The 19,937-nt window shown below is 39.1% G+C and overlaps 1 protein-coding gene across 1 annotated transcript; it reads right to left on the bottom strand.

Moving 5' to 3' along the window:
* Positions 1–3,042: 3,042 nt before the first annotated feature.
* Positions 3,043–15,871, bottom strand: STX12 (syntaxin 12). The gene is made up of 9 exons (XM_070949338.1): positions 15,676–15,871; positions 11,287–11,356; positions 10,170–10,269; positions 8,892–9,029; positions 7,753–7,796; positions 7,255–7,360; positions 5,955–6,027; positions 5,496–5,578; positions 3,043–4,724 (listed from the first exon to the last, which is right to left on the bottom strand). The coding sequence occupies exons 1-9, from the start codon at positions 15,782–15,784 to the stop codon at positions 4,632–4,634; spliced, it is 816 nt and encodes a 271-aa protein (XP_070805439.1). The 5' UTR covers positions 15,785–15,871; the 3' UTR covers positions 3,043–4,631.
* Positions 15,872–19,937: the final 4,066 nt, after the last annotated feature.

Genomic DNA, 19,937 nt, shown 5'->3' on the forward strand with positions numbered 1-19,937 from the left:
GTTCCATTATTACATGATAACTGACGCGAGAAACGTGTACGTCATAAAGCAGCCATGTGCGCGCGCTTTGCCTTTTTAAAACCGCCAGCCCCTGTTTTGAGGGGCGACGAGCCTGGCTCTGAGGTGTCCGCTGAGCAGAGCAGAGCAGAGCGACGGGCACCTGCAAAGTGCAAACCTCCCCCGTCCGTCCTTTCAGGAGATTGAGGCGGACGCTGCAGGGTTAATTTTAGAGATGTTGGTCCGTTAGTCCTATATGGCCTGTCTGTCTGTCTTAAGGACTGAGTTCACGCAACGTCCTTGAAGTAGTGGTAGCTGCATTTTGACAGCAGTACAAAAACCGCGTTTCAAGTATTACAAAGTCCATCCTGTGTGTGGCCCTCAGGATGGTTTTAATACTTGGGTTTGTACGTTGTGCCCTAACATGACGCCTGGAAGTGTGACGCCTGGAAACGAATTATGTACACTAGTAGTTAGATTAAATCAGGGGTGAAATCCAGCAGGTTCTGGAGAACCGGTAGCGGAAATTTTAAGTAGTTCGGAGAACCGGCAAATACCACCTCTGGCCGGTCCCAGAGTGGGGTGGGAATGGAGATTTTTGCAGTATCCTTCCCCTGGAGTGGGGTGGGAATGGGGATTTTGCAGTATCCTCCTGGAGTGGGGTGAGAATGGAGATTTTGCAGTAGTATCCTTCCCCTGCCAAGCCCACCAAGCCATACCATGCCCACCGAGCCACGCCCACAGAACCGGCAATTAAAAAAATTGAATTTCACCACTGGGTTAAATGTGAGTGCAGCAGCTGTTATCGGATACTTGGATGAATTCTCAAGGTTGCCTTAATTCACGATATTTGCCAGATAGCTACGTTTTTTATTTGTCTGAAGGGTTATTACAAACAATCCAATTTAAACTCAACCCTCCCCCCCAACTGTACCATATTGAATTCTACAGTATAGTACAATATGGGCTTTAAATTTCAACTACGGTATATAGAATGTAAAGGATGTATGTTTATGTTTTTATTTTTATAGTTATAATGTACACTGAAGATGGCATTTAATTTTGTTGTACCACGTGCAATGACAATAAAGTAAACTAAACTAAACTTTGAGAAGGTATAACTACCATGCACTCATGGGTTGATTTGTGTTGTATGTGCATACCGGTATAATATGCACATATTTCCACAGTGTGTGTGTGTGTGTGTGTGCGCGCACCTTGGAATTGTTCTTGGCTTCTGGCAATTGCTGAACATAGGTTTTTCACGTCGGTTTTCAGAAATGGTTAGTCATTGCCTTCCTAGGGCTCCGAGTGAATGGCTGGCACCAAGTCATCCAGCTGGTTTCTTGCCTAACCAAGGCCTAGAACCACCATTTATTTAACCATTATGCTGATTCTCGTTTGCACACTTGGCAAAAACAAATCCTTTGGTGAATGTACTGTCTTTGATCAGTCTCATTGCCTTCTCACACGGGGGTCTCCAACCTTGGCAACTTTAAGCCTGGAGCTGGCTGGGGAATTCTGGGAGTTGAAGTCCTCCAGGTTTAAAAGTTGCCAAGGTTGGAGACCCCTGTTCTGACATAGTTATATTTACCAACAACAGGATTCTGTAGTTTTCAATTACCAATTATTTTCTTGTAATTCAGGCTGTCTTGAAAGGAAAGTGGACCACCAAGGTTATCAGAGTTGCACTGATATTTAATTCGAAGATTTAAGTTGAGCTAGAAGTTCAATTTTATCAGGAAAAACCAGAGTATCTCCACAAATGGATTTTTCATCTTTTTATAAATGCAATCATTTTAGCATTCAGTAGTGTTCTTTTTAAAAGGAACGCAGTGACTCAGTGGCTAAGACACTGAGCTTGTCGATCGAAAGGTCGGCAGTTCAGTGGTTCAAATCCCTAGTGCCGCGTAACAGGGTGAGCTCCCGTCACTTGTCCCAGCTTCTGCCAACCTAGCAGTTCGAAAGCATGTAAAAAATGCAAGTAGAAAAATAGGGATCACCTTTGGTGGGAAGGTAACAGTGTTCTGTGCGCCTTTGGCGTTGAGTCATGCTGGTCACATGACCACAGAGACATCTTCAGACAGTGCTGGCTCTTCGGCTTTGAAACGGAGATGAGCACTGCTCCCTAGAGTCGGGAACGACTAGCACGTATGTGCGAGGGGAAACTTTACCTTTACTAGTGTTCTTTTTATTAACCTGCTTTTTGCTCCCACCAGTAAAAATTTATATATAGGTAGTCCTTGATCTATGTCCACATTGAGCCCAAAATTTATGTTGCTAAGCAAGACAGTTAAGTGAGTTTTGTCCCAATTTACCATCTCTCTTGCTGCAGTTGTTAAGTGAATCAGTGCAGTTGTTAAGTTAATAACACTGTTGTTAAATGAATCTGGCTTCCCCATTGATTTTGCTTGTCAGAAGGTCACAAAGGTGATCACATGACCCTGGGGCATTGCAGCAGCCATCATAAATATAAACCAGTTGCCAAGCATCTGAATTTGATCATGTGACCATGGAGATGCAACAGTCATTAGTGTGAAAAATGGTTGTAAGTCATCAGTGCTGTTGTAACTTTGAACCATCACTAAACGAGTGGTTGTAAGTTGAGGACTACCTGTATTTTAGATATTACTCTCATAGAGAGCTATCTCTGCAGGTAAAATCATCATCTGAAATAAAAATTGAGTTGAATTTGGTAACAAATAGGGTAGGACGCCTCACTATTACTCCAGACATCTTCATTGGCAGTGATTCCTACAGGGAGAGCCTTGGCAGCAAACCCACAAAAGTTGTGTATTATAAAATCTTATTAGGGCATAAGCTTTCATGAATTTAAGATGCTGTTCAGAGGCGTGAAACATAAATCTTCAACAGATAACACATGAAGCACCACTTGGAATGGACTATAAGGAACAAAAGCCATACTCTAATAATTTTTCCTAACAATGCAGTCTTGGCCTTCAATTTGAAGTCAAATATTTTCTCAACAATTTAAAGCCAATTTAAACTGTTCAGGTGATTTCTGCTAAAAAAAGAGACATGTCAAATATCTAAAAATGTTTATTGATACTTAAATGGATGGAATGATAGTGCAAAGAAAGATGTGCAACTGAGGGCATCATTCTTCACGCAACTTTCACAGTTTAGTCATTTAAATATGTAAAATGTGTGAAGTAATAAATAGATGTCAGGAGAAAAACATTCATTACTTGTATACAGAATGTTACCAAGTCAACATTTTAGCCTTTCCATGCTCATTTTCTTTTAAGAGTATCATTGACTCAAATAAGCTACCCAGAAATGTCACTAAAATACAAGTTCTGAGCAGATTAAAACACCAAGTCAGACATAAAATGGAACTCATGGGTCATAAAGACACAGAATAGTGAATCTTAGACTGGCATGCTTCTAATCCTCCATTGATGCAAAAGGTTTAAAGTTTCCTTTTACTTATTCAGAACACTTTTCCTAAACTCTCAATATGGAAAATGTTTTTTTTTTTACCCAAGTAGGGTACCAGTACGTCAGGTTTAAACTACTTTACACATTTAAATATAAAAGGAAAACAGAACGTTCTCACTATATGCAAAGGACAGAAGTCATATCAGCCTCAAGTATGCTGCAAACTTCTTTCATTAAATTTTGTTTTCCTAGTACATTTGACTGCAATATCCACAGATAGTCTAGGAAGGAAGTTGGTACTCCAAACTAGAAATCTTTTGGACAGACTTATCTACCAAAATCCCAAAAGAAAAGAGGCATAACCTTCTATCATTCCATTTCAGACTCTCTATGCCAACTTTTTACTGCTGTAATATTTAATGTATGTGCTAGTGGTTCAAAGTTGGGAAGAGACAGTAGGATGGGCCATTTCCAATGACACCTTCATTAAAAAGACATCGTGACATATTACTAAGCAATTGATAGTCACCACAAAAATGGAGCAGAGAGAAACAGGACTTTAAATACAAATACCTTCTGACTAATTACCAAATGAGTTTCTGAAGAGAACCGGCTTGAATATGCCTCATATTAGCTATGCTATGTTTGGGGAAATTGGGGAGATTTTCTCTCTTCACAAGTTGAAAAACTATTCTTTGTCTGCTCCTATTTTTTTCCCAGCACACTGGGCTACACTCAAAGCAGCTTCCATGAAGTACGCAATTGAAGTTGGGAATTGCTGTTTCAAACAAGTGTGGTAGTTTCCTGTAGGGAGATGCACATCTGGAACAGCTGTGGATCACACTGAAAATTGCTTGGGATTTTGTACTTAGAAGTTATTCATATATGAGTCACTTATAAAAGCAGTACACATTAAAAAAGAGTTAGATCTGTAGTGTTTATGGCAATTAACAAACTAATCTAGATGACTGATCACATCCTTCAATACTTGGGACAGGAACATTCGGGAAAACAAAACGAAGCCCTCCACAAGTTTAGTTACATAAAATAAATTAACATGGACTGTCTTCATGGTTCACTAAATCCAAGAACTAGTTAGCTTCATGTTAGTTTTTATATTATAATTACTAATGGAAAATCAGTTGGTGTTCCATCTCACCTCAATCCCCTCATTCTTTAGGCTTGTCTCATGGCAGAAATATTAATTGCTTCTCTAATTCCACAGAAATGCTTCATTTTTGTACTTGCCAAATGATTATTACCAAGATTAAACAAGCTAAAGCCAGGCCAGAAATTAGGATGCAGATCTTCTTGCGTGATTTCTTCTGTTTAAAACAAAAACAAAAAATTAAAAACAATAGGGTATACTGCAGGCAAAGAGATATATGCACTTTATACCAAGAAAAGTGGCAAGAGATGCAACATTCAGCTCCCATTTCAGAATTAGAGTTACAGTGAAAACCAACATAATTTAAAAACTTGAGTAACTGACAGTGGAATGGATCAGATAAATCATGTTTTAAAAATGTCAAAACAAGTTTTTAACAATGGTTGATTTAAAACTACTATTCAGAAAAGAGTATTTTTGTTAGTAAGCATTTTATTCTGTGCAATGTTTGAGTATCTTATCAGCACTAGCACTGATGATATTACCTAGTTTGGGTAGTGACATGTCTGCAAGAAAACAACCAAGCTCAGAGAGCAACAAGGACCCCTCATTTCAACCTTGAGCTACAAATATTCTTCTCTATTAGTACTTTAAAAAGCATTCTGTCTCTTGGAAGGTGGGAAGCAAGAGTTAGCTCTCCCAAGACTGATGCATATGGTTAAGGCTAAACCTACAGTTGGAAAAGGATCAGAGTTGAGGAAGGGTGGAATATAGAAGATTAGCTGCTTGTATGCCTTTCATGCCTCTCAATCTCTCCTAAATCACAAACATTTTAAGGGACTGAATGGAAAGCTATATATTTCTCATCATTTGGGAACAAAAAACATTCAAAATAAGAGACAGAGCATCTCTGAAAGGCAGACAGAAATCCCAACTATGCTGCCCCCACTTCTAATTCTGAAAGACTTTGGGGCTGTACAAAGATTACCTGATAATAAGCAGACCTCTGCAACTGTTCATTGGCATTTTCGACATGGACTTCTGCATTCTCTACATTTGCTTCTATGCTATCTATAGAGAGAAAGAACATCCACTTAGAAAAACAACAACCCACAAGCATCACCACTATATGATGCATTCTTCCTACAGTTAAACCCTTTTATATAGTCTGTATAAAGTTATTTCAGCATGAGATTAGTAGTGTGGCATACCCTTTAGCTGTACTAAGGGTTAACCTACTAATTAATAATGGTTAGCTTAGTTTCAGATAGGGGACTGTCTATCAGGCCAAACCTAGAGATGAGACTTGGAGATCCAAACGAGTCTAATCCTTTATATGTTTATACCAAATAGGCAGAATCTTGCCAAATTAAAGCTATAACTTTCTAAGCTACTAGATGCATCTAGTATATAGTTGGCAGCCAAGCAAAAACCACAATTTACTTACCAATCATGTCTCCCTGATCATGGATCATCATAGCCAAATCTTTAAAAATCTGATTCACATCCAAGATATCTGCCTGAAAGGGAAGTTTGCAAAAAAATTAAGCTTTTTATGCTTATATGTTTCTATTGAAATTATTTCAATTATTAAGACAAATAATTATTCCTGTTGCATTTATTTTTTTCTAAATAGCAATCTAGTACGGCTTAACTGTATAAAGTCTCATTGTCCATACTACACTTACAGAAAGAGTCTTTTTGGAACAGCTATTTGTTGTCCTGTATTGCCACTGTTGCTGAATCTTTGGATTCATCCTCCCCATTTATTTTTTAAAATGAAATTTCATTTATGATCGTGTATCACAAGCACTATGTCATATTCCAGTCTTAGAAGAATACTTGGGTTTATATGTCTGGTTCACCCACTCCAAGTTCTTCCCTTTCTACTACATCCTCCTCCTGTTTAATAACTGATTGTAAAAGTGCAACCCACATTTTGCAAAATCCTACACTTCACCTGCTTATCTTTTAAGAAGATACAGGAAAATATCAATGTCCTGCACTTTGCAGATTCTTCTAATTTCCCAAATACCGATTAGAAACTTTATGAATTTATCAAACACTATCAATGTTGCACATTTTGCTCTTATTTTGAACTGTTACTAATTCGAGATTGCCTTGAAAGAAAGAAAAGTCATGTTCATATCCCAGGTCCCCAGTGACACATCTATGTATTCACAGATACTGTGCCCGGTGCCTATCAGATTCCTTGAACCATCTGATTTTAAGTTTTTAAAAAATATGAAAAACTGACATGCTGCCATGTAAAGGGCCAGCCTCATGCAACTTCTTAATTTCCATGAATGGCTTTAGCCCTCTACGTTTTCTAATAAAAACCATAGTGGTGGGTAGCTCTAGTCTAGATCCGTAGCTTCAATTGGGTTCATTTTCCTAGAAATGAACTTCGGTATATAGACATAGCAAGAAACATCCTACAGAAGGCAGAACTGAAAGAGATGGCAGTTTGTATTAAGGTAAATGGAGGTTTTCTACCTAGACATGATTCTCATGGCAACCGTTTTACAAATGGACAAGGCTGGCCATGCCAATCATTCTCCAAGATGTTCTCAAAATTCCAACAGTGGTCATCAGACCAAAAAGACATGCTGTACAGCATTAGATAAATATCACAGAGTGCAAATGAAGAGCACAGAGTGGCTTTTGACAAAAAGAGGCTGTTGACCTCTTTAATGTGTATTTTTTTTAAAAAAAATGGCATCTAGCTAAATCTATCAGCTACTTACCTCCAATTGCCTAATGGCAGTTTCCCTCTCCTTGATTAACTCAAGATCTTGCTCCGTTATAGCTACGTCTTCTTCCTGAGCCTGCATCTGATCCCATTCTTCATTGCTGAAGGGAAAAAAAATGGATAATTCACTCTTCTTGCTGATCCTAAGAAATCAAGAAAAGGCTACTCAAATACTTTTTAGATTCACTTATATAATTCCCTAGCTGTGGAAAACATTTAGTGGTATTTAAAGCTATATTGTCTACTAATCAGGATGTCAATAAGAAAATCAGGAGCGCATAAGAGAAAAGAGTACAAAGCCTGAGGAATATCCTATTAAACAATGATTTGGCTCCAGTATCTGAATTGAGCCACTATTTCTGAATAAAAGTTGTTGTGTGTCATATGAGCAACCTCATAGGGCGCAACAGATTAATTTTCAAATTGACTGTGGATTAGGAATGTTTTTCGCAACTGAAGAAACAAGGTAATCGATATCAGAAAGCAGTATTACCTGTCAAATGAGACCAGTTGCTCTTCCCTGCGTCTCTCATCTCCCTGGAAAGAAACAATTCAAGATCAGCCAAAAATTTACACTGGGAGGATATGATGCAGCAATTAGATCCTTTCTGGCCTAATTAACAACAGGTTGTTTTTTTTTTTGTTTTTTTTTTACACAAGTCATGGATCTGGCAGACATACTCAAGGCAAAATTAGTTTTTTCATTTAAGAGTACCAATTAACCAAGGAGGTTGTTAATAAAATTTGAACAACTGAAATGGAATTGAACTAAACAGGAAAGGACCAAGTCACTATGTCTGCAACAATATGATAATTATTCCTGTTCCCCTTTGAATCACTCAGTCCATCTAATTTAATCTGCTGGGTGCAAGACATATGTGTGTGTGTAAGGAATTATGCCATTCAAGGTCACTGCTCTGAAGACTTGTATTTTTTTCTATTCATCAATATGGTCATCAGTCAGGCATCCGTGGTCCCTCGCCTCAAGTAACAAGTGAACTTTCATTTCCCCCATCCAAATTACATAAGGTTGGCATAGTATTGTATAACAGCTTTGCTGTGAGAAGACTGAAAGATAGCTACCATCCTATGTATGGTTCTTGAACTGGTTTGGAGCTTGTTTGGAGCTTCTAACAGGAGAGTGCAGCTATTGTATATCCTTAACCAAAGACTGGAACTCTCCTCCTATCTGGGACAGTTGTCCACTTCCAACAAGTGTCCAACTTCAGGAGGGATGCCCATGGACAGTGGGGGAGGAAGATGACCAGCTACTTAGCCAGCAACTGTGGCTATCAATTGGATGGCAAATGTTGCATCCAGATTGCCCTCACATCCTACCTACTGTCCTGACAGAGACAAGGACAAGAAGATAATGCTGCAGAAAGGAATTCACTTAAAAGTGCAAAGCAACCGCCTTCACTTATTTTTTTCCAAGTGGGTATTGGAACATAGATAAAGCCAGATTTTTTCCACCAGAACTTTCCTTGTTAAGAACCACCTATAGTATGACTTTAGAATAAATAGGGTAGATGTGAAGCTAGAAAACAGGGAACCATCAGGTTAATAAGACACTTTGCCATCTAGTTTTCCTTTAAAACAACTAAATTATTCTTTTGTGGAATGACAACTTACAGAGAGACGAGAGCCAGCTCTTGCCCTGGCAACAGTTTCTTTTTCTTTCTCCGAGACTCTTCTCTGCACTGCTTGAAAATTATTTAAGGCTGCAGAAAAGTCATTCATTAAACGCTCCTTCTGAAGTTTTTGCTGGCGCTGGAAAAGAAGAATGTTGTCTGTGATTGTAAAAGCAAACTCACCAGCTTCAAAGAAATATTCATACTTTATTTCTTAGCTCTTACTGGATATGTTCGCAGCTTTCAACATACATGACTTTTAAGAAGAGACTGGACAACCATTTGTCCAGAATGGTATAAGGTCTACTGCTCGAGGAAGGGGTTGGACTAGAAGACCTCCAAGGCCCCTTCTGACTCTGTTATTCTGACTGATTCAGACCACATTTATCCATTGTTTTATTAAAAAGCTTTTAAGGAGATTTCATGTTCACCCATGAATAAAATATTCATATTCTGATGATAAAATGGAAGAGGTTTGCATATGCTGCTTTGAGCAACATAATAATTGCAACAATAGGAAAAGCAGGGGTCCAATGCTTCCAGCAAACCAGAGTGTGAAAGGGTGAGTGATACCTATTTCATACATGAGCAGGCACTGAAAATTAATTTGTCAACTATATGCGCATACTATTAATCTCCATTATTACAGCAGATGGAATGACAAATTATTCCTCATCTCCAAAACGCTACTTATACCTTATTCACACGGAGAACTAGCATATGCAAAATATGTAAGTAAGTCTATGCATGCCCTCTGCCCCCAGATCCATACCACCATGTAAAGGAAGTATTGCCATTCCTGATGATTGAGTATTACGTTAAGGCATGGTTCACATATCGCCACGCTAAGTATTTTTTTTTTTTTTAATTTGATTTATATGCCGCCCTTCTCCGGAGACTCAGGGCGGCTTACAATGCGCTAAGCAATAGCCTTCATTCTTTTGTATATTTATACAAAGTCAGCTTATTGCCCCCACAACTGGGTCCTCAATTTACTTACCTTAGAAAGGATGGAAGGCTGAGTCAACCTTGAGCCTTGGTGAGATTCGAACCTGCAGTAATTGCAGGCATCTGGTCTTAATAACCAGCTTAATAACAGGGTGCCTTAGACCACTGTACTACCAAGTTATCATGTGTTATGCTTGATTTTGGCTTATTATGTTTTGCAAACCCAACCATTGTTGTTTTAAACCATGATTAAAAAGCAACGGTTTAATGTGATCAGCAAACTTGTTCAGTTTTCTCCCAATACATGAAAACCACAGATAAACCCACAAACCTGTTCTGAAGTAGATAAGGGCAGTGGAAGGGAGCCTAGTTCCTTCAGGTATTCATTAGTCTCTTTGGCAAGCCGGTTTGCTGTGTGTTGCAACTGTTGTCTAGGAATAAAAACACATTTCAGTTTCATTCTAGCAAGGTTGTGTCCTAGTTCCATTTCTTTTTAACTTTATACTGCCATCTATCTGAATGGTGATTTGAACTGGATTATTTAATTATTGACTCAAACTGCTCCCCTTGCCCAATCCAAGATTAGCCAAACTCTGGTTTTCATATTAAAACAACTACCGTAACTTAGATATCCATCCTGCTTTCAAAACCCAGTCCATAGGATTCAACAGTTTGGTTTTTGTTCAGAGTTGTTTTTTCCTTGAGCATCTCCCCCTTACTTGACAATTTTTTAAAGATTGGATTCACGGTGTCTCCATTCAGTCTGACTTAAACAGCACTCCATAACAAAACAAACAAAAAAACCCAGATCTCCTTGTTATTCAATGGTGAAAAAAAAATGCTTTGAATGTGAAAGTTATTTAAAGCTTATGTCCAAGCCTATTCTTAGAATTGCTGTAACTCCAATATGAACAGATGGAACAGGAGTTTTGCAGATTCTGCTCATAAAGCATTGGTTTGAGAAGCTATCCCATGTCACTTTCTTTATTCTCTAGTTTCTTGCTTTCTGGCTTTTAATTCTTTTTTTTTTAAAAAAATCAGCTCTTGGGGAAAAATTGGGGTCTGATTTCCTTCTGGCTTCTTGTAACAAGGGATTTTTGTCCATAGGAATTTTTTTCTCAATTAGCTTCTAGAACTTGGGCATTTTTAAATCCATACAGTATTGTGAAAAAATAAGTTAGAATTTTCGATACTATGTAATGCTATCATACAAAATTATCTAGTTCCTGTTCTTATCTTTTGTTATACCTCGTTCATGTTCATAAAACTGAAGCTAAACTTTACAAATCACCTTTTTCCTTAACCCATTTACATTGGAAATTATTTACAATATTATTCTATTCTATGAATTTGTTAGACCTCAAAGTTAAGATATCCAAAATTAACCTGAGTATCTGATTAGCCCTCAAGCCCTGCATATCGTAAAATGCTACTCAGGTGATACTTACAAGTTTTCCTGCAGTTTGGTTGAATCCTGCTTGGTTCCCAACTGATTCATCAAATTCTTGATTTGAGAAGCTGTAAAAAAAAATAACATCATTTGTCACATACAGGTAATCTTCAACTTATAACCACAAGTGAGCCCCAAATTTCTGTTGCTAAGCAACACATTTGTTAAGTGAATGTTGACCCATTTTACAACCTTTCTTACCACAGTTGTTAAGTGAATCACTGCAGTTGTTAAAGTTAGCAACACGGTTGTTAAGTGAATCTGGCCTCCCCATTGATTTTGCTTGTCCGAAGGTCGCAAAAGGAGATCACATGACTCAGAGACATTGCAACCGTCATAAATACCAATCAGTTGCCAAGCGTCTGAATTTTGATCACATGACCATGGGGATGCTGTAACAGTCGTAAGTGTGAAAATGGTCATAAGTCCTCTTTTTCAGTGCCATTGTAACTTTGAATGGTCACTAAACAAACTGTTGCAAGTCGAGAACTACTTGTATGTTCCCCACTGAGTTATGAGAAAATGAGAGAGTGTAGATTATTTGGTGCAACACAAAGTCTATGAGTAATTCAAGTGGGTTATTAAACTCAGAGACTACAGTCATAACCCACAACAATGAAGAAAGTTATTACACTTGATTGCCTTAAACAACAGACCATCACTTCAAATTCTAGATTCTTATAATCCCCCCCTGCAAACACTATGAAGTCAGCTAGACTCAAAAAAAATGATTTTTTTTTTACTTGCAGGACACAAAGAATAAACCAATCAGACACAGAGATCTTAAAGACATCTGGGAAGGATAAAGGGATTGAACAAATAAGTGGAATTGTTGGTTCCAAAGTAATAGCTACATATCCCTCATCTGCAGACTCTATTTATCTATCTTTGCAACTGTTCTAGTCCCAAAACAGGTATGCAGTTGTTTTATTCAGTCCCTATTGAATAAAGGACTCATTCACAACAAATGTGAGCATATAAACCTGGCTTAAAGTCAGAAATCAACAGTCATCTTCTAAGAGTGGTAAGTAATGTATAAATAATTCCAGTGCTCACAACTTGTCTCAACAAAGTTACAACAATGAGTAGATGGATTTAGCCCACAAAAAGACTTAAATAAAATCAGACTATCAAGATGCTAATCTGGCACCATTGAATCACATGCTCAGAGGCGGCTATAATTTTCCAATTATAAATTGAGAAACCAAAACAAAAAACAATCCACTAAAACTCCTGACAGTCAACAGAACATGGATTGTTTAGAGTTCGTGCTATTCTGGGCACTTTTTAGGAACAGCAATTATAATAACATCAACATATATCTCCCTAAGTCATGGGGAAGGCTGCTATCAAAATTATTTCATCTATTTATGAATTCTTGTTTAAATATGTTGATGTGAGAAGAGGCTAAATTAAAAAAAAAATGCCATCAAGGGAGTGCCAGTGAGATCGCTAGTCAGTAACCCCATGCTCTAATATCTTTTATTACTAAACACCCCCCCCCCCTTTCACTTATTGAAAAATGAAGTTCTGGGATTTTTTGGCAGATATCAACAGGCATTCTGTAAATATGTTTTAAAAGTATTGATTCCAATCCTATCAATAATGTGGATTTCAGAAGATCTGTTGGAGATTACATCCCCACAAAAATGAAGACACTCTCTGATGAAGAAGCCAACTATCCGATTTATAAACTTAAAATAAAAGCTCAATCCAGCTGCAGGCTCATTGTAGCCTGGTATGTTGCATACAAAGCTTCAGTCCATTGATCTCTAAAGCCTGCAGAAACAGGACAATTCAAGCCTATGTTAATTCCTCAGCAGGCTGCAGGCTGTGCCAGCAGGAGATCATCTCTCATATTAAATGTGGGTGTGATCTGGTCTCATGGGGAATGTTATGGACCTATTCCCTGAACATTTTTGTGGTCTCAGTTGCCAGCTACAAGCCCAAAATGAAACCAACAGGAGCCATGACTTAACTTAGATTTGCCCATATTTCTGACCACTCCTTGTAATTCTATGCAAAGAGTCTGAATATCTTTGCACAGAAAAAGTTCGGTGTAGTATTGAGTTTGTTGGCAAGAAAATGGCGAACCCTGAGTTCCAGTAGTCCCTTGGGCATGAAAGCCAGCTGGATGACTTTATGCCAATCACTCTCAGTCCTGTCTACCTTCCAGGGGTTGTTGTGGGGAAAATAGGAGGTGGGAGCAGACTTTCCATTACCCAAACGAGATCACATCATCAATGCTGGAAGGGAGTGGGGTCTGCTCTTCATTTATATTCTAGTGACTTGCCCTGTCAGTGTTGATGGGAGTGGTCTTGGTGTAGATGTAGATTTAGTGTGTTATTTTTTTCCTGTTGAAAAATATTTGACTTGCTTAAATATTTACATCACCATCTTCTCTATCATACCAGAACTATAGATAACTTTCTCAGATACCCTGATCTAGAGAACAATCAGTAGGCAAAAATGGGGATAGATATCATTATTACTATATTATTATTACATTACATTACATCATCATCATTATCTCTTTTATTCATTAAACATGAAATTCAGTCAACTGAACATTTTAAAATGTGTCACAGATACCATTGACTGGTGCTAATAGTTGATATGGGTTGCTGCCAGCGTCCTAGGTATTATTATTATTATTTACTTTATTCATTAAACATGAAACTCAGTCAACTGAACATTCAAAAATGCATTACAGTTACCATTGACTGGTGCTAATGATTGATATGGGTTGCTGCCAGTGTCCTAGGTATTATTATTGGTTAATCTTTGGTGAGATTCACAGCCTTTGAGGCTGGTTAATAGCTCAGCAGCTCGAGTCCTAACCAAGGACCTAGGAACTGTTAAGGTATCATCAGAGGATGTAAGCTGTTCCGAGTAAGGTGGTTTTTTGTAGAGTCAAAATGTTCAAGTCCGGTAAATTTAGAATTTCTAAATAGCTGGGTAGCCTTTTGGGTATTGCTCCAAGGGCTCCAATTACAATCGGGACAACATACGATTTCTTTTTCCACAGTCGCTCAACTTCAATTTGCAAGTCCCGGTACTTTGTGATTTTTTTTTGCTGCTTATCTTCAATCCGTGCATCACCAGGTATTGCAATGTCAATGAACCATACTTTTTTCTTTTAAACTATTGTTATTGTTATGTCAGGTGTGTTGTGGACCAAGTGCCTGTCAGTCTGAATCCTAAAGTCCCAGAAGATCTTGAGTTTCTCATTCTCTAAAACTTTCTCAACCTGATGTTCCCAGTGGTTTTTGCTGTACTCAAATCCAAACTTCTGGCACAATTTCCAGTGCGAGTCTTAGCAATGCGGTCATGGCATTGTAGGTAGTCAGTTTGTGAAATTTTGCTGCACCCACTGATCAGGTGGTCTACTGTCTCATCTTTCTCATTACAGAAGTGACATTTGCTGTTGGTGGTAACATGTTGAATTTTTGCCTTCATGCAGTTTGTGGCTAGGGCTTGTTCTTGAGCTGCCAAAATAAAGCTTTCTGTTTCTTTTTTTCAGTACTCCTGATCTTAACCAGTTCCAAGTTAGTTTCTGGTCAGCTTTGCCTTATTATTATTATTTACTTTATTCATTAAACATGAAACTCAGTCAACTGAACATTCAAAAATGCATTACAAATACCATTGTCTGGTGCTAATGATTGATACGGGTTGCTGCCAGCGTCCTAGGTATCAACCAAGTACTTTCTTAAAATATACGATGTTCCAAGCAGCACATTTTTTTGCAGTTCCGCTGGTGTTATTGCAGGAAGCTGCAATTTTTGTTATTGTTATTGTTATTATTCTTCTTCTAAAACGTTACATGCAAAACCTACTGAGCTCCGGATGGCTCCTGATCTCCGCTTCTTCCGTCGGGACTTGAAGACTTGGCTTTTCAAACAAATAGGCTGAGACTGATTCCGGGCTTTATTATTTACTACTAATTAATTATTTGGATTAAACTATGATTTTATTGTACTTGTTTCTTAACTTGTGTTCGCCGCCCTGAGTCCTTCGGGAGAATGGTGGCATATAAATACATGTAATAAATAAATAAATAGGGATCATGCCTAGACTCTTAGACTTTGGAACTGCTTGCTACTATATTTCTCATCCCAATTCGTACTTTGTAGTATTTAACATTTTAAACAGATACACTTTCTTTAAACGTTAGGAGAAGGCGTGGATTTTACAAATGAAAACGCGGTACAAATGATTTAAAATGAAGAGGTTAGCGAGATGGGAAGGGGGGGGTGTTAAGAAAAGGGAACATCATTTCTAAAGGAAAGATTTTTTTTTGTTTTGTTTTGGAGGGAGGGAGGGAAGGATAACCCAGGAGATGGTGGGAGTTCTGTGGGTCAAAGAGATCAAAAGCATCACTCACTGCATTGTGCCAGGCGCTGTATGTTGGCGCTGCAGGTCTGGATAATGGTGCTGAAATCTCGAACCGGAAGCCCCCCAGGCCGGTACGTCTCTAACTGTCCGTACGACATAGTTATCTCTAAAGCCTCAGGAAAGGGGAGGAAAAAAAAAAACCCCAAGAAAACACAACCAGAAAACAACCCCAACCGAGAAGGACAAAACCTCCTATTTTATCTGTCAAACCGAGACCCTGCCGACGCCTCCGCAGCTGCGCACGCGCATCAGGCAGGCCCGACCTTTTCTCTCCCCCCACCCATTTTCTCACGCAGGCGCACAAGTAGAAGCCTAAACGGGACAGCCCACCCCCGCCTTCTCCCCGGCCTCACTCGAGGAAGCGGTAGCTGGTTGGGCGAGCCGAGGGAAAGCGAAGGGGCTGTACGCATGCGCCCTAGCCGCGAACGCTCAAAAAAACACTAGGTTCAACCGCCGTTATCTCCAATGGGAGTGCTCGGTGCCATGGCAACCGGGGGTAGCTTGGTTGGGGGTGTTGCTGTTTAAAGGAGGCCGCGGTGGTCGTTGTGATGATGATGATGATGATGATGATGATGATGATTCCCAAGAGATAACGGCGTGGCGTCGGCTCCCTCTTTCCCTGAACCGCTTTCGGTCGTCAGGTTGCAGGTGGGAAAGGCTGGCGACGCTGTACACCGGTCGCCAGTTCCGTTGAATTAAATGGGGATTGACTCTCTTCGGTATGAAAGGGGATTCGGGTGAAAGCGAAATAATAACCGATGGATCAATAACAACGACGGTACCCAATTCAGTCGGCCTGGCTTGCAAGGTATGTGACCCCAGGATTATTATTATTACACCGTGGATGTTATTCTGCCAAGGCTTCTTAGAGGTTGACGCCTTGAGGTCGGTGGCCTTTTTTTTCCAGGTAGGTGGGGATTAAAGACCAAATTGGAAAAATTGGGGCAACCATCAGATGGCGGTGGCGGCGGCAGCAGGATTGTGGGTCTCTTCTTGGCTGCCAGTCCCTGGGCCAACGGGACCTTGCAGTCTTGCAAAAATTACCCTTGGAAATGGATCAAAAAGGGGACAGCCCACTAATATTGAATACCACTACCCTGTTTCCCCCAAAATAAGACATCCCCTGATAATAAGCCCAATCGGGCTTTTGAGCGCATGGCAATAAGGCAAACAAGCGCTTATTTCAGGGTTCAAAAAAAATATAAGACAGGGTCTTATTTTTGGGGAAACATGGTACCAGTAGTCTAGTGCCATGATGGCAAACCTATGGCATGCATGCCGGAAGTGGTGTGCAGAGCCATCTCTCCGAGCACGCCAGCCGTCACCTGTTGCTCTCTTGGGTTCTGGTGTGCCAGCTAGATGGTTTTGCGCACGCGGGAGTGCGACAGAAACCAGAAGAACAGCTCCCTGGTACATATGCACGCGCCGGGAAACTGAGCCGCTGGGCTTTGTGTGCGCATGTGTGTCAGAAACCGGAAGCTCAGCTTCCCGGTGCATGCATGTGCGCTGGGGAACTGCTCTTCCAGTTTCTGGCAGTCTCCCCCCCCTGTGCATGTGCGCTCCCGTTTCAGCACTTGGTGCCGAAAAGGTTCACCAACACTGGTCTACAGTGGTTAAGGCACTAGGCTGGAAACCAGGAGAGTGTGAGTTCTAGTCCTACCTTAGGCATGACAGTCAGCTGGGTGACTTTGGGCCAGTCACTCTCTCTCAACCCAACCCAACCCACCTCACAGGCTTGTTGTGGGAAAAATAGGAGGCAGGAAGATATAAAGTATGTTCACCATCTTGAGTTATTTATAAAAATAATAAAGGCAGAATAGAAACAAAAAATCTAGTCCCACTTTAGGCATAATGCCATCTGGGTGTCTTTGGGCCAGTCACTCTTTTTCAACTCTAGGAAGATTGCAAGGGCAAACCGCCTCTTAAATCTTGCTAAGAAAACTGTCCAGGCAGTCACCAGGAGTCAACACTGATTTGAAGGTGCACACACATATACCAAGAACAAAGGTGGATGGATGGACTCAATGACAGTAAAGCTGGGTGCACTGTAGGAAGACTTGAAGGACAAGATTGGGGACTGATTCTTATGGAGAGTATTTGTGTGGACGGTCCATTTTGAATAATTTTAAATATAACAACAATGTTAATGTTTTCAGAAAGGGCTATACTCTGTTCAAAATGCTGGTCTTCTTTACATCCTCTAGGATCTAGGCTCTGTTAGATCATTTTCTCCTACATCACTTGGGTCAGTTATCTGAATTGTGGTGGGTGGCAAGCTGAATAGAGACTGTTCATGGGGAGACCATGCCAAAATACGATCTCATGTATTTTCTGTGTCTAACAACAAACGAGGAAAGCTAGAGTGCTGTGCTGGCAAGATGGTCAGTATTTAATACAGATTCACACATCAAACAAAGCCATAATACAATGGCTTGTTTAGATTAATATACATAATGTGACATGGTCACATGTCATTTTAAAGTAGTATTTGCAGACAGGTTTGCTAAACCACAAAACATGGATTGCAGCAACTCACTAAATTAACTCAAAGAAACTACAGTATATAGTAAGACTAAGTATATTGAGTGAACTAGGTCATATGTTGTAAACAAGATTTATAGCTTAATGTTATATATGATGGGCTTCCTCTGCCTTTTAACTTTGCAATTGTTCCTTTTAACTTTGTTTTTAACTATAGCTTTTTTATTATTTTAAAGTTTTATCTGGAAATTGCCCAGAGGTATGCAAGTGTATTAGGTGGTATAGAAATTTGATAGACAAAAAAATAATTAAAATGAACCAGCCTATAATGACTTGTTCATTAAACCATGTCTGAAGCAAATTCTGACAGAATAATCAATTTAAAATCAATAACACTATTGATATATTGATTTAATCCTTGAGTTTTCTACATTTGAGCCCATCCCAGCTAATCAATTAACCATAAAGAAATAAAACTGTCAACCGGTAAAGGTTAGAAGTTGCACTTTGAATATCAAAACTCCAATTGGAGGGTATAGAATAGATCTCATAAATCCCTAAGATTCGGGGAAGTGTCTGGCAAATATCAGACACCAGGGGGCATCAGTGCCCAGTAAATGGTTTGAATTATGCAAGGTTTATAGAAATATTCTTAGCCAAGTATTCTTAAGGCTGTGTTGAAACTTCAGGCTTCCTTTGTTTATCTGCTGTTCAAGTTGCAGAACAGCAGGAGCTGGTCGAGCGCATGTGCCAATAACATGTTTGCTCGCAAGCCTCTACCCACAAGCCACAAATGAACAAACTCAACTTTCAGTTTTCTTCTAAGAAGTTTATAATACCATATAGTAGATCCAGCTACTGCTACCTCCATTACAGTCCTTTGAATTACAAAGGACTCAATTACAGTCCTTTGTAATTCAAAAATTCAGCCTAAAATCTTTCTTGGTTCTTATTCGTATGCTGAGTACATACTATATGAGAAAAGTGTCTTTTAAATATATTTGAAGGTTTAGCCAAAACATCATATAGCAACAGCAACTTTTTTCATGAGTTTTTTTCCTATTGTAAAATGCAGAGACAAGGAAATAGTCTTTGTGTTATCTTATACCTGTTCTTTAAAGGAGCTGATGACCTTTGTCCATAAAACAAAACCTTTATAGATGTTCCTGAAAGCTGACAATTCAGAAAAGCTGTTAAGACTCCTGGCTTTGAATGAATGAGCAAACATTGTTGTATGAAGCCAAAGTTTGCTTTAACCAGAATTTGTTGAACAACCATGGGGGTTTGTTTTGCACATTATTCAAAAGCCATCAGCTGTGGATTATAAATTGCAGTAGCTGGATCCACACATCGCCCCAAGCCAAAATCAAATAAACGGTATCTTTGTTGAGCAGGATATGTAAATCTGTTGTTCTTTTCATTTATTAGGTTACCTTAGTATTTGACTAATAACTTTTCAGTTTTAGGAGGTTGTTTTAGATTATAATTAGCCCAGATCTCTCAAGATGAGGTGAGCTATAAATGAAGGTAAACAAGCTCTGTCATCTGATTTGAAGGCATATGAGTCAATTCATTAATTGTTAAATCTTCAGTTACGTGGTTTGATGTAGAAAGGATACATTGCTCGTTTATTGATGCAGCAACAATGATCTTTTATTTGCTCTCATCAAGTGAGTAAATGGCATCATTCTGAAAGAATTGTTTTTAGGTGAGGCACACTTGGACTGCAGCAGTTTTATCTCTACTTCTTTTGTAGCATTGTTTACTATC

Source organism: Pituophis catenifer, unplaced genomic scaffold (assembly GCF_029215685.1).
Source record: "Pituophis catenifer annectens isolate HBS135680 unplaced genomic scaffold, rPitCat1.0.hap2 SCAF_9, whole genome shotgun sequence".
NCBI lineage: Eukaryota > Metazoa > Chordata > Lepidosauria > Squamata > Colubridae > Pituophis > Pituophis catenifer.

Bases quoted from the DNA above. Each gene is read 5' to 3' on its own strand.
- STX12 (XM_070949338.1), bottom strand. From the start codon at position 15,784: ATGTCGTACGGACAGTTAGAGACGTACCGGCCTGGGGGGCTTCCGGTT. The intron at 7,797-8,891 runs GTAAGTTGTCAT...GTTTCTTTCCAG, and splicing joins GAGCTGGCTCTCGTCTCTCT to GGAGATGAGAGACGCAGGGA. The intron at 7,361-7,752 runs GTAATACTGCTT...TTTTCCCTTCAG, and splicing joins CAACTGGTCTCATTTGACAG to CAATGAAGAATGGGATCAGA.